Source organism: Nomascus leucogenys, chromosome 24 (assembly GCF_006542625.1).
Source record: "Nomascus leucogenys isolate Asia chromosome 24, Asia_NLE_v1, whole genome shotgun sequence".
NCBI lineage: Eukaryota > Metazoa > Chordata > Mammalia > Primates > Hylobatidae > Nomascus > Nomascus leucogenys.
The window spans coordinates 25,237,827-25,265,563 of NC_044404.1; the positions used below are offsets into that span (position 1 = coordinate 25,237,827).

Here is a 27,737-nt window from a genome sequence, read left to right on the forward strand (position 1 = left end):
AAGACATTAGTCAAAAAACTAAAGAAATCTGAATAAAATGTGGATGTCAGTTAATAATAATGTATCATATTAGTCCAGTAATTGTAACAAATATACCACAATAATGAAAGCCATTAGTTATAGGGAAAATGGAGGGGTTAATATGGGTGGCTGGCTTTTGCTATTTCTAGCAGCTCCATTTTATCTACAAAAGACAAACATTCATTAAGTCCCAAAAAGGTAAAGAATGACAAATTAAGCATGTATCTTATTAATAAGAGTAATATAAAGATGTTCACTCATATTTATAAATATTTGACAATCATGTTAAGGTCAGAAAAGATAAAAAAGGGTAGGGGCAAAAAACGCAAAGATAAAGGAGTTAATATCTTTTCTCCTGCAGTCATTAGCTTATTAAAAGAGGATGTTTGTTTAAAGCTGCTCAGAGCTGGTAAACTAATGTTAAGTCACTAACAGGAATTTAAAAGGTTTCATTAAGAACTGCCTGCACTAGATTCCTCCACCCTGAGACATTAAACAATCACGATAAACCTCCTGAGTGGTAAGAAATTGTCCATTTAAAAATAGGCTATAGATTGTATTATGCAGTTTTATCTACTAATCGGCTAATACCCCGCCAAAAACAAACAAAAAAACCCCAAAGGGATATAAGTTTCGTCCAACAAAGGAAACAACAGTCACCTTGGTTCCCATCCCACTCATATACTGCCGCCGTACATGTAAATCAGATGAACCTGTGCGTATCTCTTAACGACAAGTGACCCACCTTTTTAACTGAAGTGAAAGGGGGTTCTGCTCCGCGACTTCTTCCTGGATCTCTCCCTCCACCCTCTGGGTTCTTTCGGGTGCACCACAGGGTCAAAGCCGCAGCAACGCCGTCTCTGTGTGATCGCATGTGCCATTCTGCAGCACGACCTTCCCCCGAGAGTGACCAGCTACCGGACAGGCACCAAGGAGGGGTACAGAGCACCTCCCGGACCGGCGGCTGCAGGATCGCGAGCGCCTCGCTAGGGAGACCGCACGTTGCGCCTGTGCTTCCTCCAGTGGCGCCTTCTGCAAGGAGACCTCGACCCTGCTCCCTCTCCGGGGCTGGATCTGACTCCTTGACGGTGATTCCAGACGCGAGACCCAAACTGACGGCTTCTAGAAGAGGGGCAAGCCCGGTCACAAGTCGTTCACGTAGCTAAGATATCGTTGCTGCCGGCTTCTTACCGTCCTCCCCTTTGTAAACGGTCACCTCCCGAAAACTCAGGCTCTCCTCCAACAGTGGTTCTCAAGCGAGGCGATCTTCCCCGGGAGGGGATATTTGGCAAAGTCTGGGGGCATTTTTGGTTCACTGGGGCTGCTACTTGCATCCACTGGGTAGAGGCGGGGGATGCAACTACACATCATCCTACGAAGCACGGGACAGCACCCTCCCCAACCCAGACAGAATTAGCCCGCCCAAAACCTCAGTAGTGCCCAGGCTGAGAAACCCTGCCTTAAACAAACAGCAAAGAAAGGCCAAGTCCCATAAGTGGGTCACCGCGCCGAGACTGGGGTCCACGGGACCCCTCAGCCACGCCAAGCCTGGAAGTCCCCGCCTCCTGGAGCTGAACCCGCCCCTCTCCCAGAGGTGGAGCTGCGGGGGGCGGGAACAGGCACGGAGAAAATAAACAAGACTATAAAGTCCTGAGTAGCGCTGTGTGGCTGCAAACCTGAACCCACCTTTTGCACGGGACCCGGCCCTCTTCCTGCCACCCACACCTGAGAGGGCTAAGCGGCCGACCCCAGTACTAGAAAACACTCGTCACCTCACTCAAGACGGGTACAAAGGCCAACGGACCCCTTCCTTTAGAAAGCTCAGCACACAGAGCAACTTCTCACGCCTACTCTCAAAGGGCGTACTCCAAGCTGGCACTTCCGACGTCCAGCTGTGAACCCAGAACTGCGGAAAGCCCCTTCGCCGAGCGCCCGGGCACACGCAGACGCGTTGGCGTGGTGGGCGTGGCTCCCTCCGTACCCCCCCCGCGCTCCGCCCTCCGCCCAGTGTCCGCATGCGCGGCTGAGCCGCGGGGGTGGTACTGCTGCATCCGGGTGTCTGGAGGCCGGGGCCGTTTTGTTTTCTTGGCTGAAACCGGAGGAGTGAGGCGGGCAGGCGCGGCGCGACACCGGGCTCCGGAACCACTGCACGGCGGGGCTGGACGTAAGTGTCGGGCAGGGAGTGGGGACAAGAGAGTAGCGGCCGCAGGCTGGAGAGGCCTCGGAGTCGGGGCCGTCTGACGGGCTGGTGCCCACAGCACAGGCTCGTTGCCGCCACCCTCCGGGAAGCCGCAGACCCGGGCTGAGCCGCCGCGGACCTCTCCTCTGCTGGGTCCGGCGGCGCTGGGAGAAGACGACCGCGTCCAAACTCCGCCAAGACGGAGAGGGGACCGCGCCCTCCCCCAGGACACCCCAGAATCCCTGGAAATCCCCCGGTCCCGCACTTCACAGCTGGACAGGCCGAAGCCCGGAGAAAGGAGGGTGACCCGGCCGGCTTCCTCAGCGAGGGGTGGCCGGGCTAAAGGTGGCTCCCCGATCTTCCAGCCGCGTCCCTTGAGACCTAAAATTCCCAGAGTTTGGAGGGCGGGGTCTGGCTTGAGCGTGCCAGTCGTCGTGCAAAGAAAAATGGATTCGGGGCGGGGCCATTGGGATGAACCGAAAATAACACTTACTGGATTGCAGTTCTTCCCGGGGAAGAACCAAATGAGTGAATTTCCTAAATTGAACTTGTCCCAAAGGCATCTTAGCAGTGGCTGTAATCATATATTTTAATATTTAATTTTTAAAAGAGAAGTTAAAAATGGGAGACGTTGCTCTTTTTTAGGGTGTCATATTTTTGGACAACCATAATTGCGGGCTACAAAGTAACTTAAGGGACTCAAGTTCGCTGTAGGAGTTTGGGTGTTGTTATTCGCAAATTATACGTATTTCAGGCTTTTTCATACTCTGAAATAGAGATAACGTGGCTGTGTCTCAGGTCTGTGCAGCTCGGCTTACAGGAATGTTTTATATAATTTGTAAAGACAGCTTGGGTCGGCTATATTTAAATAGCAGTTGGATTCTTGTAATCTGAATTAATATTAACCACGATTCTGTGCTTGCTTTTGGGTGGAAACACCCGTTAGGATCAGAGATAGGGATATTAAAATAAAGTGGATGTTCTTTATATAGAAATGACACCAAAAGGCAGGCTTGCAGAAAGAAAAATAATGAAGTGAATGAAGTGAAAGGAAATGATGTGGGTAGAGGTAAGAACTGTAGTGCAATGTTTAATTTCTTAATTTAGGTGTGAAGAAACACGTTCTGTGATAAAAGATGTAAATTAGAGAAATATTTTTCATTTGAATCTGTACTTCCACTCAGAACCAAAGTTTATCACTTCTCTCTCTACTAATGTTAGTGCTCCTGGACTGTAAATATCAAATTCATTTAATAAGTTTGGAATCAAAATGATACAAAAGAGCTCTGGTGGACTAGTAATCATATACTTGGTATTAAAAGTACCACCTAAACTAATTTAATACCTACTTAGAAATAATAGGATGTGACAGATTTTCAGGAGGAGGTCAACCAGTAGTTAAAATTTTTTCAATATTTGGAGACCCACCCTTGTTAATATTGCTTAAATATATCCAAACCATTTATTTCTATTTATTATTATTTTTGAGACAGAGTCTTGCTCTGTCGCCCAGGCTGGAGTGCAGTGGCACGATCTCGGCTCACTGCAACTTTCGCCTCCCAGGTTCAAGCAATTCTCCTGCCTCAGGCTCCCAAGTAGCTGGGATTACAGACATGCGCCACCACGCCCAGCTAATTTTTGTATTTTTAGTAGAGGTGGGGTTTGCCATGTCGTCCAGGCTGGTCTCAAACTCCTGACCTCAGGTGACCCACCCACCTCAGCCCCCCAAATTGCTAGGATTACGGGCATGAACCACCACGCCCGGCCCCGAAACCATTTTTTACATTAAAAAAGATACTAAATGAATCCAGATGTTACTTTCCAAAGTTATAATGTGGAAATTCATCAAAAACTAAATCAAATATTCTGAAGAAGTATGTGGAACCAAAACAAAGCATTTGTAATTTCACTTTTATCTAATTATTCCTGAGCTATTGTTTTTCAGGTTTGAAGCAAGTAAATGGAAGTACTTATTTAATTGTTTGTTTGTTTGTTTTTAAGTGACCTGAAAAAAATGTCTGGATTTCTAGAGGGCTTGAGATGCTCAGAATGCATTGACTGGGGGGAAAAGCGCAATACTATTGCTTCCATTGCTGCTGGTGTACTAGTAAGTGTTACTGATTATTTGGACCTTACTTTTTGGTGCATTTGTGTTTATGGGCTTTGAATTCTGCAGGATGTCTTAAAATATGTACTATTTATTTTATCTTTGACCACTTTGACCATGTTGATATTTTGTTGTTTATGGAGAGTTATTAGTTCCACTTTAAGAGTTTATGGTTTAAAATTTGATTAACAGAGTGGGTGGGTTATTCTAACTGCATGGTAAAAATGGCATAATAAAACATTTGTTCATTATATGGATTATATCTCCTTTTAATGAGTACATTAAGGTACAAGGAAGTGTTTAAGAAGCAATCAGGTCAAAACCAGTCAATAGATACGATTGCATTTCTCCATAATCCAGTTAACTTTCTTCTCAGTCTCAGGAAAAAAAAAAGTGCTCACTTTGGCAACACATACACTAAGATTGGAATGATACAGAGAAGATTAGCATGGCCCCTTAAAATTTTTTTTAAAAAAGCAAAACCAAAAAGGAAACTCATTAAAATACATTGTGTAGAAGTAATTTACAGAATAAAATTCTTATCTACACTTCAGATCCCTCAAGGGATCTGCTATTAGTTTTTTATGATCATATGGTGTCATAGGTTCTGAAGAGTAATTTTTTATTTTATTTTTTTTTGAGACAGAGTTTTGCTCTTGTTTTTTTGTTTGTTCGTTTTTGAGACAGAGTCTCGCTCTGTTGCCCAGGCTGGAGTGCAGTGGTGCGATCTCAGCCCATTGCAAGCTCTGCTTCCCGGGGTTCACGCCATTCTCCTGCCTCAGCCTCCTGAGTAGCTGGGACTACAGGCGCCTGCCACTGCGCCCAGCTAATTTTTTTGTATTTTAGTAGAGATGGGGTTTCACCGTGGTCTCGATCTCCTGACCTTGTGATCCACCCGCCTTGGCCTGGCAAAGTGCTGGGATTACAAGCGTGAGCCACCGCGCCCGGCCTTGCTCTTGTTTTAATAGAGACAGGGTTTCTCCACGTTGGTCAAGCTGGTCTTGAACTCCCGACCTCAGATGTTCTGCCTGCCTTGGCCTCCCAAAGTGTTGGGATTACAGGCTTGAGCCACTGCACCAAGCCATTTTTTCTTAAGCTTTAAGATTTATTTATTTATTTTCGAGACAGGGTCTCACTCTGTCTCCCAGGCTGGAGTACAGTGGTGAAATCACTGCTTATTGCAGCCTCGACCTCCCGGGCTCAGGTGATCCTCCCACCTCAGCCTCCGGAGTAGCCTGGACCACGGGTGAAGGCCACCGCAACCGGCTAATTTTTGTTTTTTGTTTTTTTTTGTAGAGATGGGGTCTTTCCATGTTGCCCAGGCTGGTCTCCTACTCCTGGGCTCAAGTGATTCACTGGTCTTGGCCTCCCAAGGTCCTGAGATTACAGGCCATTGCACCTGGCCAAAAAGCTTTGAGTTTTTAGTCTGTGAAGAAAATATCTTAAATATATTGAGCTGAGGGTAAAAAGAAAGGCATACGTACTCATGCTAGCCATTAAAAATGTTATTAATCGAGTATGGATCTGTCTGTAACCTAATAAAAGTAATTTGACTAGCCTAAAATTGTTACTTTAAAATAATTGCCCGAAGATGTCAGTTCCCAGAGCTAACTGAGCCAGGGTTTGGTGTGGGGATAGGAAAGGGGGTTACTTTTAAAATCTTCTAGGCTACTTCTCAGAATTTGGTTAATATAATTTTATTGTAAATTTCTGCTCAGATGATAAAAACTATTTGTGAAGTTTTGGGGTTATTTTGTTATACCTTTGCCCTTGTTAATATCTAGAGCTAAATTCAGTTAGATAAATTGTAATCTGGTGTTTAAATTGAATTTAAAATCACACCTGAAACCATCTTTAGACTGCACTGGAATTCATCAAAAGCAAAACCTCAGAGCTGTTACTTCACACCAAGAAGATAGCTAAAATTCTGTGAACAATAATTGTTCTCCATATTAATTTGAATGCTTTTTTCTTGATTTTGGGGACTGTTTCTCTGGAAGCTTATGATATATCAACAGGACACTTCTTCTGTCAGTTGGAATTTGAGTCACTTTTTTCCTTTTCCCCTCCACGAGATAACTGGTTTCTAGTTCACCAAATTAGATTACAAGGCTTTATTATGATAAAAATTAAATAATGATTGAAGTAGGCTTAGAGAAAAGTTACGTTAATAAATATAAATTGCTGTCAGATTTAAGGGTACCTAATCAGCTATTAGGCCATGTGCAAATTACGTGTGGGAAAAAGCTAGAACATTTTTGAAATGTATTAAAAGGGATCTCCTCACTTAAATACCTTGCTTTTAGCCAGTGAGATACAGAATTGCTATGATTTCTCATTGGTATCTCCTTTGTTTTAGTTTTTTACAGGCTGGTGGATTATCATAGATGCAGCTGTTATTTATCCCACCATGAAAGATTTCAACCACTCGTACCATGCCTGTGGTGTTATAGCAACCATAGCCTTCCTAATGTAAGTGTCGTCATAATTGGCATTACTTACATAGCTTGCCACAAAATAAAAATGTTTCAAATATAGTTGCATAGATTTAAAATTCTAAATATTATCAGATTAACATACTGGACATGATTTAAAAGTCATACAGTAGGGATGGACTTACACAGAAAAGCAGCAGTCCTCTTTGTTCTTTTTGTGTACCTCTCCACTCCCTCCCAGCTTCTCTCAGCTATTCTTTTATTTTTATACCCCCAGGGTTTATAGCTTTATATTTAAGTCAGAAACTGTATTTTGTCTGAGGGATAATTCTTTCAACAATATTAAGCTTTTATATTCCAGACTCTGCTCTAGGTACAGGACATATAGTAGTTAATAAAACAGGAAAAATCCATGTCTTTTTGTCATTTAAAATAAGTGCAAAGGAGAAAAAAATAGAGAAAGGAGATATGGGATGTCAACAGGAGGGATAGAAATTTAAAAAAAAATTTTTTTTATAGAGAGGGTGTCTCATTATGTTGCTCAGGTTGGTCTCCTGGGCTCAAGTGATCCTCCCACCTCGACCTCCCAAAGTGCCAGGATTACAGGTGTGAGCCACCACACGTGGCCAGAAATTTTCAACAGAGTCAGAGAAGATCTCACTAAGAAGGTGACTTTGAGTAAAGACTTGAAGAAAGTGAAGGAGCTGACCAGGGGATGGGGATATATAAGAGAGGTTCATTCCAGGCAGGTGGAACAGCAAGTACAAAGGCTTTACGGCAAGAAGACCAGTATAACTGCAGTAGCAAGATCAAGGGAAAGAGAAATTGATGAGGTCAGAGAAGTGATGGAGAGGGACAGATGGTATAGGGCCTCGAAAAGCATTATAAGAACTTTGCTTTCAGCTGGATGCAGTGACTCATGCCTGTAATTCCAGCACTTTGGGATGCCGAGGTGGGTGGATCACTTGAGCTCAGGAATTTGAGACCAGCCTGGGCAACATGGCGAAACCTCATCTCTACCAAAATACAAAAATTGGTAGGGCATGCCTGTGGTCCCAGCTGCTCCAGAGGCTGAGGCGGGAGGATTGCCAGAGCCTGGGAAGTCAAGTCGAGGTTACAGCGAGTCCTGATTGTGCCACTGCACTTCAGTCTGGGTAACAGAGCGAGACCCCATCACAAAAATAAGAACTTTACTTCATTGTAAGCATAATGGAAGCCATTGGAAGGTTTTGAGCAGAAGAATGAAATGACCTTATATTTTAATAGGAGCATTCCTGTTGAAAAAATTTTTAAAACCGGTAAACAAAATTTATTGCAGTGCCAACTAGTATAAGCACCATGACTCTGTGCTTCTCAAATTTATCAATATATTTTGAAAATATTCTTGTATTCTTACCAGTTTCTCAAATTCATAAAATCGTTTAGTTTGCTTCATACTTGGGCTGTGACTTTCTTATTTAGGATTGTTTTTTTCCTATAGTTTTTTTTTTTCTTTAATTAAGACGAGGTCTCACCATGTTTGCCAGGCTGGTCTTGAACTCCTGGGCTTAAGCGATCCACCTGCCTTGTCCTCCCAAAGTGCTAGGATTATAGGCGTGAGCCACTGTGCCTGACCTTTCCTAGAGTTTCTGATTGCTTTTTTTTTTTTTTTTTTTTTTTTTTTTTTTTTTTTTTTTGGTGGTTGTTGGTAGAAAGAATGTATATTTTCTTTAGGATTCATTTCATTCTTGAATGCCGCAGTTCTAATTTGGACAGTTACTATGTGGACTGTAGTTGTTAGGTTTTTTGTTTTTCCTAGAGTTTCTAGCTGCCTTTTCTTTGTTTTCTTGCGTTTTCTACTATTATCACATCTTTATTTTTTTCCCAAATTCCCAATTATATTCTTTAATGTATTATAACCTCTTTTGTAATAGAAATCAACATCCCAGAAGCCCATATCTGTCTGTTTCATTATGAATTGATGACTGTGTAAGCCTGCTGCAGCACTGTCACCGTGGGACTTCCCTCCCCTGTCGATCAGGGTTGAATCCACTGTTTTTCCAGTTACCACATCTTTTTTTTTTTTTTTTTTTTTGGATACAAGAAGTATTTACTTTGGCCGGGCATGGTGGCTCACGCCTGTAATCCCAACACTTTGGGAGGCCGAGGCGGGCAGACCACCTGAGGTGAGGAATTTGAGACCAGCCTGGCCAACGTGGTGAAACCCCGTCTCTAATAAAAATAATTTTAAAAGGCTGGGCGCAATGGCTCACGCCTGTAATCCCAGCACTTTGGGAGGCCAAGGCAGGCAGATCAAGAAGTCAGGAGATCGAGACCATCCTGGCTAACACAGTGAAACCCTGTCTCTACTAAAAATACAAAAAATTAGCCGGGTGTAGTGGCACACGACTGTGGTCCCAGCTACTCGAGAGGCTGAGGCAGAAGAATTGCTTGAACCCGGGAGGCAGAGGTTGCAGTGAGCAGAGATCACGCCACTACACTCCAGCCTGGGTGACAGAGTAAGACTCTGTCTCAAAAAATAAAAAATTAATTAGCCAGGCCCAGTGTTGGGTGCCTGTAGTCCCAGCTACTGGGGAGCCTGAGGCACAAGAATCACTTGAACCTGGGCAGCAGAGGTTGCCGTGAGCCGAGATCATACCACTGCACTCCAGCCTGGGCCACAGAGGGAGACTCTGTCTCAATAAATTTAAAAGGAAAAAGTATTTATTTTAATTAATTAATTTATTTTTTTGAGATGGAGTTTTGCTCTGTTGCCCAGGCTGGAGTGCAACGGCATGATCTCTGCTCACTGCAACCTCCACCTCCCAGGCTCAGTCGATTCTCCTGCTTCAGCCTCACCAAGTAGCTGGGATTACAGGCACATGCCACCATGCCTGGCTAGTTTTTATATTTTCTGTAGAGACGGGTTTCACCATGTTGGCCAGGCTGGTCTTGAACTCCTGACCTCAAGTGATCCGCTCGTCTCGGCCTCCCAAAGTGCTGGGATTACAGGCGTGAGCCACCACACCCAGCCGATATGTTTTCTTAGAATTCTCATCTCTGTATCTTTTTATTTTATATTGCAATCTGTTAAACATTTTTGCACTTCAGTTCTCATGTTTTAATTTCTAAGGGGCTTTTTTTGTTTCCTTAATTATGAATGCTTCCTTTAGGGATCAACTCTCTCTCTGGGCCTTTTTTTTCTTTTTTTTCTTTTCATGTTAGACGGGTAAGGTGCTGATGTAAGAACAAGGTTTGAGGGAGGCACATCTCAAACATGCACATGAACACTCAATCATCATGTCTAAGAACTGCAAAAGAATCAGGTTTTCCTTTTTAAATTAAAAAAAACAAATGTTTTAGAAGTAGGGCCTCACTTTGTCACCCAGGCTGGAGTGCAATGGCATGATCATAACACACTGCTGTCTCAAAATCCTGGGCTTAAGCAGTCCTCCGGCCTCAGCCTCCCCAGTAGCTAGGACTACTTGCACATGCTACCACACCCAGCTATTTTTTAAATAGTTTTTTTGTGAAGACAGGATTTCACTATGTTGCCCAGGCTGTTCTTGAACTCCTGATCTCAAGTGATTCTCCTGCCTTGGCCTCCGAGAGTGCTGGATGACAGGTGTGAGTCACTGTGCCTCTCTGCCTTTGTTATTTTAAAAATGTAATATAAAATGCATTCTGGCCAGGCATGGTGGCTCACACCTGTAATCCCAGCACTTTGGGAGGCCAAAGTGGGCGGATCACTTGAGGTCAGGAGTTCAAGACCAGCTTGGCCAACATGTGGCTCTCAACCCTGTCTCTACAAAAAATACAAAAATCAGCCAGGCATGGTGGTGCATGCCTGTGGGTCCCAGCTACTCAGGAGGCTGAGGTGGGGAATCACTTGAATCTGAGAGGCAGAGATTACAGTGAGCCAAGATTGTGGCACTGGATTCCAGCCCAGGAGACAGACCAAAAAAAAAAAAAAAAATGCATTGAGTGAGATACATAAAGTGCACAAGTCATATATACATCTCAACAAATTTTTACTTACATATACACCCATGTAAACAGCATCTAGATCAAGATTTAAAACATCACCCCAGAACGTTCTCAATCAGCACTTCCGTCACACCTGTATAGCCCTCATCCTGACCTCTACCATTGTCCATTAGCTTTCTGTAGACCTTTTTTTTTCTTTTGAGGTAGGCTCTCGCTCTGTTGCCCAGGCTGGAGTGCAGTGGCATGATCTCGGCTCACTGCAACCTCTGCCTCCCGAGTTCAAGCAATTTTCCTGCCTCAGCCTGCCGAGTAACTGGGATTACAGACATCCACCACTGTGCCCAGCTAATTTTTGTATTTTTAGTAGAGACAGGGTTTCACCATGTTGGCCAGGCTGGTCTCGAACTCCTGACCTCTCAGGTGATCCACCTGCCTTGGCCTCCCAAAGTGCTGGGATTACAAGCGTGAGCCACCATGCCTGGCCTTCTGTAGACTTTTAATTTAGGTTGTAGAGTCATCTCTTCCAGGCTTCCAGGTAATCCAAGTTGAAAATTACACACATTTTTAAATTTTGCTACAGTTACTTAAGTGTAAACACAGTAACTTGTATTTTCAGAGTAAAGCAAGTGGCTAAGGGCAGCCAGTTTGACTGTGCCTGGCGTGGAGTCAGTGCCAGAGTAGTTATTCATTCGCAGAAGTAAAGGTCTGACTTCAGAAGCCACTGATAGCAAAGGGCTGTGGTCTTTTTCTTTGAAGTTCGGCCAGTATGCAGCTATTCCTAGTTCTTTCCATTTTGTTGCAATTTATTTTACTGTAATAATGATGCTGTTAGAATTCTTTTAGAAAGCTGACACCTGAATTTCAACATTGGTTTAGATTTAAAAGTTTTACTTTTGTGATTGTATTTTTGTCCTGCTTTTGTCCTCAGATCTTTAAAAAATTATTTTGTTCCCCTTTGAAGCAGTAGCAAGTCTGACTATGGAGGGGAAGTATAGCTGTATATGAGCTTGAATGTACTATTCAAACGTGTTTCCTGCTAAACTTACCCTCTGTTGCATTAACATAATTATAGCAGAGCTGACTTCATGTTTTTATAAATGTTTATCATCTATTTGGCTTCAGTTTACATCTTTTTTTATAGTGTCAGATAGTATCAGGCCATAATTTTAAACAAAAACTGTTAGTTAATTATAACTCAAATGGATAGGAGTCAAAAAGCAGCTATTCTTTCATTAATAACTTTATTATTTTTTCTCTTATTACAAAAGTTCTCTGATTTTGTGGCTTTAAAAATGTTAATAAATGTTCTGTGTATTACTCTGTATTTTTTAATTTTAAAAATGTAGGGTAGGCCAGGCACGGTGGCTCACGCCTGTAATCCCAGCACTTTGGGAGGCTGAGGCGGAAGGATCTTGAGGTCAGGAGATCAAGACCATCCTGACCAACATGATGAAGCCCCATCTCTACTAAAATACAACAAATTAGCCGGGTGTGGTGACACGCGCCTGTGGTCCTAGCTACTCAGGAGGCTGAGGCAGGGGAATTGCTTGAACCCGGGAGGTGGAGGTTGCAGTGAGCTGAGATCGTGCCACTGCACTCCAGCCTGGCGACAGAGCAAGACTCCATCTCAAAAAAAAAAAAAAAGTAGGATATACCAATAAGCAAAAACGAAGTTGCCTGTCATCTCACCAAACTATAACATTTTGACAGATACTCTACCAGTGTTTTCTTCTGTTTTCTCTTTCTCTAACACACATCTATATGTTTTAAAAGTAATATGTAACTCTTCTCCTCTTCCTTTCCTCTTCCTGGAAAAATTCAGTCCAAAAACTATTAGGTGAGGTCAAGCATGACAGGCATCCTCTATAAAAAGACAAGTTGTGGTGGCCCAGAGCAGGCTGCTGGGCTCAGGCAGGGTGGGAAGGGGCAGCTCAGCATGGGCTCAGATCCTGAGCGGGATGAGGAGGGGATCCATGCAGCGGAGTGCAGGGTGGAAGAAGGCAGCCCTATGTGGGATGCTGGAATCTGAGCAGGGTGAAGAGGCTGTCCAGATGGGGCAGGGGAAGCAGTGTGGCAGCTCTGTCCGCTCAGAGTGCCCAGAACAGCTATACCCCAACACCAGGAGCACACCTATAACCCCCAATTATGGAGCATCATGTTGACAAATACCAGACGTTTCAGGAAAAAGATTATTTAACTAGTAACTTTTCTATAAATTTGAGAACATACATAAAAATAGTCATAGCAGGGAACAAATAGAGATTGTTCATTCCAAAGTGTCCCTAATAGTGAAGACAGGATTGTGGTGGCTCACAGAGGGCCCTGAAGTTTATTCAGATGGCTCAGCAAGGAAGACAAGAGCTGAGAACCCGTAACCCAAGAACATTTATTTGTGTTTTACTTTTAAATATGAAGCCTGTTTTTAATGTATTTATTTTATATACAAAATAATTTAGTACTGTACAGAGATCACTGAAAATAATTGAGTATTTTGATCATTCTGAAACTTAGATTTGTATGAATAAATTAAGACATCATATTACTGTGAAAAAAACTAGGATTCCTATATTCAACACTTTTTTTTTTTCATAGATACAAGGTCTTACTATGTTGCCCAGGCTGGTCTCAAAAGTCCCAGGCTCAAGCAGTCCTCCTACCTTGGCCTTCCAAAGTGCTGAGATGACTGGCACAAGCTACCAGGCCTGACCTAAACACATTTATTGAGCACCTACTATGTGCGAAGCCCCTAGCCTTGTGCTAGGCATTGAGAATGAAAATGAGAAGCAAGACAGACAATGGCTCCTGTCCTCATGAAGCTTATATTCTAGTGTTAGACACACACAACTAAATGGGTATATAGATCATAGGTATAATGTTTTGTAACTTTAACTTGATGTATTGTGAACATTTTCCCATGACATTTGGAATGTTTCAAAGGATACTTAGAAAGAAAGCAAGCCTATCTCAATTTAGAGTGGTATGCTATGAAAAGTTAGTAAAACAATTCTTATGTTTAGAGCTTGTATCAAGGATTAAAAAAAGATTTTACCACTTGAATCTCTATTCAGTAATGTCTTCAGAGCAAAAAGTTATTGTGTTGTTTGAAATATAATTATTTCTCCAAACATTTGACATCAGTACAAAATTACTACAAAAAATTTATTCCAAAGCCAATTTTAAGAAATATTTGGATTATCTAGGGCCCATTTTCTCCCTCTGCCATCGCCATACATGAGTACATGTTATGTCTGATATATACAAATGGAATATCAGATAGAACCAAGGGAAATTATCTTTTTACCTGTTCCAATCTTAGCAAAAGAAAATTTTGAGAATTTTGTTCCCGATTTTTTTTTTAAGAGATGGAGTTTCACTCTTGTCACCCAGGCTGAATCGCAATGGCGCGATCTCAGCTCACCACAACCTCTGTTTCCTGGGTTCAAACGATTCTCCTGCCTCAGCCTCCCGAGTAGCTGGGATTACAGGCATGCACCACCACGCCCAGCTAATTTTGTATTTTTAGTAAAGACGGGGTTTCTCCGTGTTGGTCAGGCTGGTCTCGAACTCCTGACCTCAAGTGATCCGCCCACCTTGGCCTCCCAAACTGCTGGGATTATACCCATGAACCACCATGCCCAGCCTCTTTCACAAATTTTAACAATCCAGACTCACCTGAAAGACTTGTTAAAACTCAGATTTCTGGGCCCCATGCCCAGAGTGTCTGCTTTGCTAGGTTTAGGTTAGGGCCAGAGAATTTTCTTGTCAAATAGGTTGCCAAGTAATGCTGATTCTGCTAGTCTGGGGCCCATGACCACTGCTCTAGAGAGTATCTGGCCGGGCGCAGTGGGTCATGTCTGTAATCCCAGCACTTTGGGAGACCGAGGCGGGCAGATCACAAGGTCAGGAGTTCGAGACCATCCTGGCTAACACGGTGAAACCCTATCTCTACTAAAAATATAAAAAAAATTAGCCGGGCGTAGGTGGTGCATGCCTGTAGTCCCAGCTACTCGGGAGGCTGAGGCAGGAGAATGGCGTAAAACCCGGGAGGTGGAGGTTGCAGTGAGCCGAGATTGCGCCACTGCACTCCAGCCTGGGAGACAGAGCGAGACTCCGTCTCAAAAAAAAAAAAAGAAAGAATATCTGGTTGAAGAGACCAGTCATATGAACTCTTTACTCAAGAACTGAAGGCCTATGAGCCAGGTGTGGTGGCACTTTGGGAGGTCAAGGCAAGGAGGATCTCTTGAGGCCAGGAGTTTGAGAGCAGCCTGAGCAACATAGCGAGACCTTGTCTCTACAAAAAAATTTTAAAAATTCGCCGAGTGTGGTGGTGCACACCTGTAATTCCAGCTACTCAGGAGGCTGAAGTGAGAGGATCACTTGAGCCTGGGAGTTCAAGGCTGCAGTAAGCCATGGTTATGCCACTGCATTCTAGCTTGAGCAACAGAGTGAGACCCTGTATCTTTAAAAAAAAAAAAAAAAAAAAAAAAAAAGGACTTTCAGTCCTAACCTTAAATTTGAGAAACTGTAGATTATTGTTTCTGATAATTGGTGTCATGGACCCTGATTTCTTGGTTTTATTTTATTCATACAGGATTAATGCAGTATCGAATGGACAAGTCCGAGGTGATAGTTACAGTGAAGGTTGTCTGGGCCAAACAGGTAAATAGGTGCAAACAGCATCTTTTTATACATGCTTAAATCCTTAAGATGAGAATTTCACATGGAAATACCACTTTTCTATTTGTTTTAATATATCTGTGAGTAACAGCTTATTATTTTGAATCTATTGTTTTATGTTGTGGGCTTGAAATTGGGAATTAACATATAACATTCTATTTGCTGTGCTTTATTGAGCTGTAGGCAGTGTTTTTATTAAAATGTATTTATGCAAATTAAAGAGGCCCTATCAGAATTCATTTTAGGCAGTCATGACTCCATTTATTATTTATAGCAAATCTTCACAAACATGTTAATGTGATTTGAAAGTTGGCTGTCCTCCTCTGTTAACATAATTTTAATGCAACCTTCCTAAGTTCTAGTGACAGTAAATTTGAATTTATTTTGCTGCCTAACTTCCCAGAAAGTGAAATATGGTAGCTTTGAGATTCGTGTATCACTGAATATGAATTTTTTACTGTATGTCTGTGTTACTGTTTGAAAGTACTCTTGGAGGATCTGGGAGCGGCCGGGCGCAGTGGCTCACGCCCGTAATCCCAGCACTTTGGGAGTCCAAGGCAGGCAGATCACAAGGTCAGGAGATTGAGACCATCCTGGCTAACACAGTGAAACCCCGTCTCTACTAAAAATACAAAAAATCAGCTGGGCGTGGTGGCGGGCACCTGTAGTCCCAGCTACTCTGGAGGCTGAGGCAGGGGAATGGCATGAACCTGGGGGACGGAGCTTGCAGTGAGCCGAGATGGTGCCACTGCACTCCAGCCTGGGAGACAGCAAGACTCTGCCTCAAAAAAAAAAAAAAAAAAAATGTAGGAGCATTGTCCATATAAAAGCATAAGGAGAATGAGCCTCTAAATATGGTGAAACAGATTTTATGAGATGTTTTATAGGAAGGTTGAATATAGGTTTTCTCAGTGTAGGCAGTTGGGGAAAGTAAGTATATGCACTTATACAGACTCATAAATAATTTTTAAAAATCTGTACAGACCAACCAAGAAGAAAAAGGCCAACAGGTACACTGATGAAGATGTTTAACACATCTTCTACTGTTCTTACAGTAGACTTTAATGGCAGTTGCACTTTTTTTTTTCTGTTTGGGTTTTGTTTTCTTTTTGAAAGTTCATTGTACTGCCCTATGAGAAAGAATTCTGGTAAAATATTATTTCTTTCAAGGTGCTCGCATTTGGCTTTTCATTGGTTTCATGTTGGCCTTTGGATCTCTGATTGCATCTATGTGGATTCTTTTTGGAGGTTATGTTGCTAAAGGTAAGAGAAAACATAGGTTACAATTTACTTCAGTGGAATACTGGAATTTCGCATTAAAGTTGGTTATTTTAGAATAAAACTTTTTTCCTATAGATGGGCCAACTACTAGCGATGCATTTATATCTGGGACCCCCCCGCCACTGACAGTGTTTGGTTTTCTTTGTCTTGTATATTTTTAGTATTCCTTTCTTCAGTCTTTTTTCTTCTTATCCAGAGCCTGGAAGGGATGAGACAGCTCTAAACACTGCTTTTCTTTGGCTTCCAAAAATCTCAAAAGCAGAACATATGTTATCTAGCTAGTTAGCAAGCTCTGTTTGTTTCTTTTTTAGAGACAAGAGTCTCACTATCACCCAGGCTGGAGTGTAATGGCATGATCATGGCCCACTGCAGCCTCAACCTCCTGGGCTCAAGCCATCCTCCCACCTCAGCTTCCCAGGTAGCTAGGGCCACAGGCACACACGAACGACCACACCCAGCTAATTTTTAAATTTTTTGTAGAGATGGATCTTGCTATGTTGCTAAGGCTGGCCTTGAACTCCTGGCCTGAAGCCTGGCCTAACAAGTTCTGACCTTCAGAATATCTGTGCAAAGCTCTAACATCCCAGAATTGAGTTTTATTCAGTTAAACCTCCCTGGTAATATGATGTCACCTCCTTTCAAACAGAAAAGTAAACTAACATTTAATATACACCTGCTATATAAGGCCACTTTAAGGCAAGCTCAGGAAAAGGTATACTGTTAGACCCTGGGTGAAATTTCACCTTGAGGGACCCTAGAAAAATAGAAAACCCATTTAATGGTCCAGGTAAAATTGCTATGGCTGTCATAGTAAAAATACAGTATTAATTATTTATAAAAACTGGACCAGGTTATATATATTCTGCTCATATTTTAACACTTATTTGAATAAAATGTAACTTTTAGATTAAAATAATGTTTCCTAAATTTTTATTAAAATCATTTAATCTCATAGACAGGAGTAATAGATATTTCCAAATATTTGTATTTTTTATTTTTATTTATTTTTTTATTTTTTGAGACAGAGTCTTGCTCTGTCACCCAGGCTGGAATGCAGTGGCACAATCTCAGCTTACTGCAACCTCCACCTCCCAGGCTCAAACAGTCCTCCCACTCAGCCTCCTGAGTAGCTGAGATGATGGGCACATGCCACCATGCCCTGCTAGTTTTTTGTATTTTTTGTAGAGATGGGGCTTCACCATGTTTCCCAGGCTGGTCTCAAACTCCCGGGCTCAAGTGATCTGCCTGCCTCAGCTTCCCAAAGTGCTGGGATTACAGGTGTGAACCACTAGGCCTAGCCATGTGTAATTTATTATTAAAATCATGTTACCAAAATTGTAGAAAATAAAAGAGGGTGGGTGCAGTGTAATCCCAGCACTTCGGGAGGCCAAGGAGGGAGTACTGCATGAGGCCAGGATTTTGAGACCAGCTTGGACAACATAGGGAGACCCCATCTCTACAAATAATAAATATTTAGCCGAGTATGGTGGCGTGCACGTGTGGTCTCAGCTACTTGGGAGACTGAGGTGAGAGGATCACCTGAGCCTGGGAGGCAGAGATTGCAGTGAGCTGTGATTGCACCACTGTACTCCAGCCTGGGTGACAAAGTGAGACCCTGTCTCAAAAAAAGAGAAAAGAAAAGAAAAAAAAAAAGAAAAAGAAGTAATAATAATTTCACCACTCTTAAATATTTTGATTTCCTTTTGTTCTCTTTTCTTATGTTTTTAGTTATTATAATTTTTATCCCCCATTTGCATTTAACATGATATTATAAGTTAGTTGTTCTTTTGCTGCTATAAAATCTGTTTTATATATATATATTTATTGCCCAGGCTGGAGTGCAGTGAGCTGTGATCATGCCACTGCACTGCAGCCTGGGCAACAGAGGGAGACCCTCTCAAAAAACAAAACAAAAAGGAAAAAAATTGCCTTTTTATCATGGGAATTGCATAATACTTGTTCATTATAGAAAACTAAGAATGTAAAAGAACTCAAAAGAAGAAAATGAAATTACTGATAATTCTTTCCCAGATACAACTATTAATACAGGGCCCCTTTTTATAGGAATGTCTTTATCTCATAATTTTAGGCTATTTTCCTGAAAGCTTCAGGAGCAAGGTTATGTTTTGAGAATTATTAGCAGTTGATCTGTAATTTTATAAAGTTGGCTTTATAACATTTTTAGAAGCCATTCTAGTGGTAATGGTTATTTAACGTGAAATAGTGGTGAAGACCTATGCAAACCATCTGTTACGTTAATCAGATTAACCAAAGCTGTTCTGAAATGAGAAAAATTTGACAGTTCGCCTATTTATTGTGCCTCTGTCAATGAGCAGTCATTAACAATTCCAGTAGTGGAAATTTATGAGAATTTCAACTTCACTTCTAGATACAATCAGAAAAAAATGTTGCTCCAGCAGTCCTTCCAATCTTAGTTAATGGCTGGCTACTCTGTCTTTCCAGGTGTTTAGGCCAAAAGCCCTGGATGTTCATGAAGGCCTGTCAAAGATGACATTTGTCTTCCTCCCACGCCCATATCCAATCTATCTGCAGATCCTGTTGACTATGCTGTAAAATATATCCTGAGTCTAACCACCATTTACCATCTCTCCATTGCTACCACCCTGGTTCAATGCATCATAATCTTTGACCTGATTTCCTGGAAGAGCCTCCTAACTGGTTTCTGTTTCCTCTCTTGCCTCCTTTAATCTACCCTCAGCACAGCAGCCAGAGGGATCCTCTTAAAATATGTCAGCTCAGATCACTTTTCTGCTCACAACCCAGTGGCTTCTCATCTCACTCAGAGTAAAAATCAAAGTCCTAACTGTGACTGCCAGGTCTCCGCCGCCCAGTTGCCCTCTTTCTTTACCCTGTCCCTGCTCTTCCCTCTTGTGCCTACGTGGCTGTTCCTTCAATCACTGGCGTGCTCCCTCAGGGCGTGTGCATGGCTTCTGCCCTCACTTCCTGCGTGTCCTTACTCCAGTGTCACCTTCTCATGGGGTCTTCCTGGCCATCTGTGTCCGATGTCACACTACACTTTTCCACCTTTCCTGCATTATTTTATCTTCTTTTTATTCAGTATATTCTCTAGTTCCATGAGGGCAAAAAAAATTTTACCTGTTTTGTTCATTGCAGTATCCTCAGCATTAAATAGGGCCAGCATACAGTATGCCCCCAGTAAATATTTGTTAAATGAACTAAGGGAGCTATCATTTACTAAAGCCATGCTAGACTCTGTTACACATTATGTCTTTTAATACTCAAGCCAACCTTAATTCTAAGAAAAATCAATTCTTCTAGGCAGGAAAACTGGTATTTGCCAATATATCTGAAACTAAATGTTTTGAGATCATAACCCTCTAAACACTGCAATTATTTTTACAGAAAAAGACATAGTATACCCTGGAATTGCTGTATTTTTCCAGAATGCCTTCATCTTTTTTGGGTAAGTTTGCTTTGCATTCTTTATCTTATCTGTTTTTTAAAAAATAGCTTCTTTTATATCATTTTCTATATTGAGTTGCCTAATTACTCATCCAATGCCCCTCCCCCATGATATTTTCATAAAACATGAAGAGTAAGGTTGAGAAGGATATTTTAAATAGATGAGTTGGTTTGCTGCCAACCTTAGGAGCATATATTAATTTTTAAGATTGCTACCACGCCCCCTTTTAATGAGTGAGTAACTATGATTCATGAAGATTTAGTTACATAACACTGGTGATGTTCATTTTAAACTTAGATCTCTAACAGTTGCTTTAAGTGAAAGCCTGCCTGAAACCATTTATCCTTAAATTTTGGTTTCTGATATATTTTATAGTTCTTCTGTCCTTGATATCATAGAATTTGTGAGTGAGATTTGAGGTGTGGAGGAAAAGCCCAAACATTTTTTATCCTTCCCTTTCAATTATAAATGAAAAGATGACGAAAATCTCTAAAAACCTCAAGGCTTTTATCAATAATCTTCTCTGATGTTCATCTTTCCTAGAAATTTAGGGCCTGCCCTTTTCTCTACCCATGCTATTCCTCCAACCACCACCACCCCCTCCAGCCCCCACAACCTACCCCCGTCACTGGCTGAAAAACCCCACAAACAAAACAGCTCAACAGCTCTTAACCCTCTGCATCAGGAGTTTGTGTGTGTGTGTGTGTGTGTGTGTGTGTGTGTGTGTGTGTTTTCTTTTTTTTGAGACGGAGTGTCAGTCTCTCACCCAGGCTGGAGTACAGTGGCATGATCTCAGCTCACTGCAACCTCTGCCTCCCGGATTCAAGTGATTCTCCTGCCTCAGCCTCCCGAGTAGCTGGGACTACAGGGACACGCCACCACACCCGGCTAATTTTTTGTATTTTTAGTAGAGACAGGGTTTCACCATGTTAGCCAGGATGGTCTTGATCTCCTGACCTCATGACCCACCTGCCTCGGCCTCCCAAAGTGCTGGGATTATGGGCATGAGCCACCACGCCTGGCCAAGAGTTCTTAACCTTTATTCTTTCAGTAGCCTTCTGAAGGTGAGGTATCACCGGACATTTCCATATGCAGGAAATTGGTGTTTTGCTTATTTCTGGAAAGAGAGAGTCTGTGGCTTTCATCAGATTTTCAAAGAAGTCCCTAATCCAAAAAAGGCTAGGAATCTGATGTATATTACAGGACTTTTCCTTCCCCTTCCCTTCCCACCCACCTCCAAAAAAGAAACAAAAATCCCATGTCTACTGAAGCCCTCTTGAAATAGTAATAGTTGCCCTTCAGAAAGAGCCACCAGTGGGTATTCACACCTGTTCTATTCCATCACCAGGCATGTAAACTTAGATGTGACAAGATGCACAGCCTCTTTGGGTTATACCTTGTATCCTGTAAGCAAATTGAACCCCAGGTAATGGACGCAGTTAGCAGAGTAGTTGTAGGAGATTGCCTGTTGTGTTAGTCCATTTGCATTGCTATTTAGGGGTACCTGAGGCTGGATAATTTAGAAAGAAAATAGGTTTGTTTTGGCTCATGGTTCTGCAGGCTGAACAGGAAGCATGGTATCAACATCTGCTTCTCGTGAGGGCCATAGGAAGCTTCCAGTCATGGCAGAAGGCAGAGTGGGAGCCAGCATATCACATGAAGCAAGAGAGAAAGGAAGAGGAGGTACCAGCCTCCTCTAAACAACCTTTCATGTGAACTAACAGAATTTACTCATCACCAAGGGGATGGCACTAAGCCATTCATGAAAGATTTGCCCCCTTGGCCGGGCACGGTGGCTCATGCCTGTAATCCCAGCACTTTGGGAGGCTGAGGCAGGTGGATCATGAGGTCAGGAGTTCAAGACCAGCCTGGCCAACATAGTGAAACCCCATCTCTACTAAAAATAACAAAAAAATTAGCTGGGCATGGTGGCGTGTGCCTGTAGTCCCAGCTACTCGGGAGGCTGAAGCAGGAGAATTGCTTGAACCTGGGAGGCAGAGTTTGCAGGGAGCCGAGATCACGCCACTGCACTCCAGCCTAGGTGACAGAGCAAGACTCCCTCTTAAAAAAAAAAAAAAAAAAAGATTTGCCCCCATGACCAACACCTCCCACTAGACTTTACCACCAACATTGGGGATCACATTTCAACATGAGATTTGGAGGGGACACCTGCCATTCTGATTCGTAACAGAATGGTACTCAGTAGCAGCATAGAATTAATATTTCAGAAGTCAGAATGGACAGATGTCAGTACCAGAGGTGACCATCTGACAGTGTAGGAGGGACTGGTCCCTGGCTCCTGCCCATGAAAAATTAGAGTTCATATCTTGTGACGAGTATTCTGAAGTTACAGCATCTCTTTTAAGCTATTTGGACAGTAGAGGCCTCTAATAACCAACTTCAGTTTTTCTTTGTTACAGCAGTAGATCCAATATTAACTAGAAGAGCAAAGATCTGGGATTACAGGCGCATGCCACCATGCCCGACTAATTTTTGTATTTTTTGTAGAGACGGGGTTTTGCCATGTTGCCCAGGCTGGTCTCAAACTCCTGGGCTCAAGCGATCCACCCGCCTTGGCCTCCCAAAGTGCTGGGATTACAGGCGTGAGCCCCTGTGTCTGGCTTATGGCCCCCATTTCATTTGGTGCCTGGGACTGTGTGCCAGCTGCCCCATAGAGCATGCAGGCAGGCATCTGCACTCTGGCTCATCTAAGGCACCTGTGGGTAATTTGCCACCCTTGGCAATTGGCTTCCCAAAGCCTGGCTGTGTCCATTCCCTGCCTCCTAATGGCCAACCATAATCCGGCCACGGTGGATTCTTCCTTGTTCTGTTAACACCTCAGGTGTCATTTGATGCATACAGTTGCCCTCTTGCCTCTTTTAAATTGAAGCCTCAAGGACAACTGTAGACATTCCTTCACCTAAACCCTAGACCAGGGGTGTCCAATTTTTTGGCTTCCTTGGGCCATATTGGAAGAATTGTCTTGAGGCACTCATAGAATACACCAACAATAGCTGATGAGCTTTAAAAAAAAATCACAAAATAAATCTCATAATGTTTTAAGAAAGTTTACGAATTTGTGTTGGGCCACATTCAAAGCCGTCCTGGGCCACGTGTGGCCCACGCTTTGTGGGTTGGACAAGCTTGCCCTGGACTGTAAGTTCTGTGAGGGCAAATTCCTGTCATACCAGTCTCCTGGGCTCTTCCAGAAGCCCCATATGCTTTCTTATGCCTCTTTCCCCTCTGATGTACAGTTTCCTGTCCCCGAAACACCTGCCTTCATCATCCTGCTAGGTCTTGTTCCTACCAGTCTCCCATTCAAACCCCTGTTTTTCCACAAAAGCCCATCTCAAATATTACCACCTCTGTAAATCCTTTTCTAACTTATTCAGGGCGACTGAATTCTGTGTTTCTGTGCCCCCTTAATACTTGGTGTATAAGTCTCCTTCTCCAACCACCCCCACACTTACCACATCACGTTAGCAAGAATAAGAGCAATTTGAGGGCAGTGGCTATGTACCTTATTTTATAGCCCTGGCACCAAAACAGTTTGTTGAATGAATTTTGTAAAATCAGACATACAGGGCTGGGCACGGTGGCTCACACCTGTAATCACAGCACTTTGGGAGGCTGAGGCAGGCGGATCACAAGGTCAGGAGATCGAGACCATCTTGGCTACCATGGTGAAACCCCATCTCTACTAAAAATACAGAAAATTGGTCGGGTGTGGTGGTGGGTGCCTGTAGTCCCAGCTACTCAGGAGGCAGAGGCAGGAGAATGGTGTGAACCTGGGAGGCGGAGCTTGCAGTGAGCCGAGATCGCACCACTGCCCTCCAGCCTGGGCGATAGAGCGAGACTCTGTTTCAAAAAAAAAAAACAAAATCAGACATATAATGGTTACATAGTAAACACTGGTAACTTTCAGTACTGGAAAGTTAAGGTTGTTGGGAATATGGTGGTTAATAGCACAGTTGAACATAATGGAAGAATTCACTACCTTAGTATGATCAGTTTCTGTTTTGATACATTTCGTACCAAAATTTCTTCTACAACTCATCAGTTATTCTTTGTTGCTTGTTTCACACCATTCTCGAAATCTCACATATTCTTTTCTCAAATTCAGGGAGTCATGTGATATTTCTTGTTTTATTCACAGAGGGCTGGTTTTTAAGTTTGGCCGCACTGAAGACTTATGGCAGTGAACACATCTGATTTCCCACAGCACAACAGCCCTGCATGGGTTTGTTTGTTTTTTTTACTGCTCACTCCCAACCTTTTGTAATGCCGTTTTCTAAACTTATTTCTGAGTGTAGTCTCAGCTTAAAGTTGTGTAATACTAAAATCACGAGAACACCCTATTTAAACAACAACCAAAAATCTATTGTGGTATGCACTTGATTAACTTATAAAATGTTAAAGGAAACTTTCACATGAATAATTTTTGTCAAATTTTATCATGGTATAATTTGTAAAAATAAAAAGAAATTACAAAAGAAATTATGGATTTGTCAATATAAGTATTTGTCATATCTGAGGTCCAAAACCACAATGAAAGTGCTCTCAAGATTGAATGTGTTTATTCAAATGTGGTCTCTTCTGTGTCAAATGTTAAATGAAATATAAACATTTTTTAGTTTTTAAAATATTTCATGGTCAAAGTTCTTCCTCACTATAATTGGTATTTACTTTTACCAAAAATTCTGTGAACATGTAATGTAACTGGCTTTTGAGGGTCTCCCAAGGGGTGAGTGGACGTGTTGGAAGAGAGAAGCACCATGGTCCAGGCACCAGTCTCCCTGTGTCCCTTCCGTGTGAAGCTCTTCCGCTGTGCCTCTCATTCCAAGGGCAGGAGGATGTGACTCAGCCATGACACGTGGTTCTGGTGGGACGCACAGTCACTCCACACCCACCATTGAAGGAAAGAGGAAAAAAGGGTGCAGAGACTTGACACTCCAGTCTTACACAGGGGACAATTTCCTTGTAGTTGTTCTGATAGTAAACTGGGTTCCATGTTTCATTTCATCTGTGTACTGAACCACTAGCCTAATAGACCAGCACGGTCAACTAGAATGACAGACATTAGCTACTGGGAACTCTCGTTGTCTCTTCCTCTTCAGAACTCTTGTCCCCGCAGGCTCCCCACCTCTGCAAGATGGGATACACTCTTCAGGACCACAGTTTGAAATGTCTTTCATAAAATGTGCTACAGTTAGCCTTCGGAATATTTGCTGGGTGATTTAAATATGTGGGTCTCATTTCCATGCTAGCCATCGTCATCTGACAGTCTCTATGCTGTGAATATTGCCTGGTGATCAAGACTCTTCTCAAAGAAATGACTTGCTGTCATCCCACATGAACTCCTGATGTTTTTTCTACAAAGGTCCATAAAATGTGAAAACTGGAGAAGATCTTAGAGGTTGAAGTCCACCTTCTCTTTTCACATAGGAGGGAACAGACCATGGAAATTTAAATGACTTCCTCACGGTCACAGAACTAGTTTTTTAATCCTCAGGCAGTGCATCCCCCCACCCTACAACTGAGCACAACCTCTTACAGTGCAATTCATAATATGCTCAGGGAATGCCAGCCACCTTGTGAAACTGCTGGGATAAAAGCATGATTCCCACAAGGACTCAGTGTCAGTGATTCGTAATTTTCCTGTTTTGTATTATCTGCTTTGCTGATGTAGATAAGAGTTAACTGGGTAGCATGCTTTATTAAGCATGAGAAAGAATCTTAAGAATTGTCAATAAAATTAACCCAAAATTTTAATAATGTGTCTGTAACCAAGAAAATATTGATAGCATCATCCTAATGAAACTAAACATTTATTTTAAACTTATTAAATTGACTCAAACTAAGTTTTTAGTCTTTTATTTTTTAATATCAAATCTGTCTCTGACCTTGTTTCATTGTATATAAGGAGACTTTGCTGTCATGAGCGTTTCTCACGTACAAATGCAGGCAACAGTGAAAGGAAGTTGTCTTGTTTTTGAACAGGCCTTGTTTTTCTTGGATGCTTTTGCTTAAAATCCAACAGCCAAATGAGGAAACTGTAAAAGCAAAACAAACATTTTTATTGCAGATGAACCCACATACTGATTTTGGCTTGATCTCTTGAAACAGCCTAAATGTCTCATTACAAAGACCTTAGAAATTATTTAATAAAACCTGAATTGGAAGAGATCTTAGATACATAGGTTTTATTTCATCTAACGTTTTACATGGATTGTTGATAAATGGCCATCTGGCTTTTGTTTGAATGCCTGCAAAGACAGAGGACTCACTACTGCCATATGAAGTAGCTCATTCCATTTGGCAGACAGTTGAGATTGTTAGAAATTTATACTGCACCTCCCCTGGGCCTAGTTAAATTCTTTGGAGAAGGGTAGAGAAAAAATATTTTTCTTCTACATGCCAGTTTTTTTTCTTTGCTTTTTTTTTTTTTTTTGAGATGGAGTTTCGCTCTTGTCTCAGGCTGGAGTGCAGTGGTGCAATCTCAGCTCACTGCAACCTCCGCCTCCTGGGTTCAAGCAATTCTCCTGCCTCAACCATCCGAGTAGCTGGGATTACAGGCACCCGCCACCATGCCCAGCTAATTGTTGTATTTTTTAGCAGAGACGGGGTTTCACCATGTTGGTCAGGCTGGTATCAAACTCCCAAACTCAGGTGATCCACCTGCCTCGGCCTCCCAAACTGCTGGGATTACAGGCGTGAGCCACTGCACCCGGCCTACATGCCAGTCTTTCAAGTGTTTGAAGAACCTTCTTAGGTCTTTGGCCTTCTCTTCTGCAAGCTGTGCATTGCGCTGAGTTCTGAAGTGGTGCCACACCACAGCCTACCATACAGCATCACTGCATGTGGCATAAACTGGGACCACAGAACTCTGAAACCGGAAATCAGGGTAGCTAACACTTGTTTGCTAAACATTTCACGTACATTATCTCCTTTAAACCCTAACAACACAGTGAGACAGTTACTGTTATCTCAGAGATGATGAGACTGAAGCTACAAGATCACAGAGCTGGCGGTGGTAGAACCCAGATCTGTCTGACTCCAGAGCACAAACTCTTAGAACATGGGATTTGATCTCATTTTATAGAGGAAGAAACTGAGCCCCAGAGAAGTGACCTGCCCAAGGGCACCAGCCTGCCAGTGGGTGAACTAGGACTAGAATTCAGATCTGCCTCCCAGAACACTGGCCTTCACCGAGGCTAGGGGAGTCTGTTGGCAGGCTGCTAATGTGTTTTCCTACTTTACTTTTTTTTTCTTTTTTTTAATACATATATTTTTTGAGACAGAGTCTCCTCACTCTGTCACCCAGGCTGGAGTACAGTGGCACGATCTCAGCTCACTGCAACCTCCCCCCAGGGGTTCAACTAATTCTGCCTCAGCTTCCCAAGTAGCTGGGATTACAGGTGTGCACCACCACACCCAGCTGATGTTTTTGTATGATTTTGTTTTGTTTTATTTTGAGATGGAGTCTCCCTCTGTCCCCCAGGCTGGAGTGCAGTGGCACGATCTTGGCTCACTGCAACCACCACCTCCCCAGTTCAAGCCATTTTCCTGCCTCAGCCTCCTGAATAGCTGGGACTACTGGTGTGCGCCACCATGCCTGGCTAATGT

At 42.6% G+C, this 27,737-nt stretch overlaps 2 protein-coding genes, 1 non-coding gene and 1 pseudogene across 10 annotated transcripts in view; 2 read left to right on the forward strand and 2 right to left on the reverse strand.

Moving 5' to 3' along the window:
- TMEM50A (transmembrane protein 50A) lies at positions 1-25,972 on the forward strand. 2 transcript variants are annotated; one of them, XM_003271625.4, is made up of 7 exons: positions 1-2,185; positions 4,202-4,307; positions 6,667-6,779; positions 15,300-15,367; positions 16,556-16,648; positions 20,051-20,111; positions 24,268-25,972. In XM_003271625.4, exons 2-7 carry the CDS (start codon positions 4,215-4,217, stop codon positions 24,311-24,313), a joined length of 474 nt encoding a protein of 157 aa, XP_003271673.1. In that variant the 5' UTR covers positions 1-2,185; positions 4,202-4,214; the 3' UTR covers positions 24,314-25,972. The 2 variants fall into 2 exon arrangements, with proteins under 2 accessions (XP_003271673.1, XP_012353886.1); XM_012498432.2 differs by lacking the exon at positions 16,556-16,648 and having other exon boundaries at positions 2,035-2,185.
- Positions 4,701-4,764, forward strand: LOC115833099 (annotated as a pseudogene).
- LOC115833065 lies at positions 9,941-10,044 on the reverse strand. Its single transcript, XR_004028518.1, has one exon. It is a non-coding gene; the product is annotated as a small nucleolar RNA U13 (small nucleolar RNA).
- RHCE (Rh blood group CcEe antigens) overlaps positions 24,267-27,737 on the reverse strand; it is a 68,250-nt gene continuing 64,779 nt past the window's right edge. For 3 of the 7 annotated variants that reach the window (XM_030805610.1, XM_030805611.1, XM_030805609.1), the window contains exon 10: positions 25,862-26,164. In XM_030805610.1, the coding sequence (XP_030661470.1) occupies positions 26,138-26,164 (27 nt within the window). In that variant the 3' untranslated portion in view covers positions 25,862-26,137. Of the gene's footprint in view, positions 26,165-27,737 lie in introns of all 7 variants that reach the window. The other 4 variants (XM_030805615.1, XM_030805616.1, XM_030805612.1 and 1 more) reach the window with 3 other exon arrangements.

What these genes read in the sequence shown, in the direction of transcription:
- TMEM50A (XM_003271625.4), top strand. Translation starts at nt 4,215, where the DNA reads ATGTCTGGATTTCTAGAGGGCTTGAGATGCTCAGAATGCATTGACTGG. An exon ending in GCAACCATAGCCTTCCTAAT is followed by an intron (nt 6,780 to 15,299) that starts GTAAGTGTCGTC and finishes TTATTCATACAG; the next exon opens with GATTAATGCAGTATCGAATG. An exon ending in TGGAGGTTATGTTGCTAAAG is followed by an intron (nt 16,649 to 20,050) that starts GTAAGAGAAAAC and finishes TTATTTTTACAG; the next exon opens with AAAAAGACATAGTATACCCT.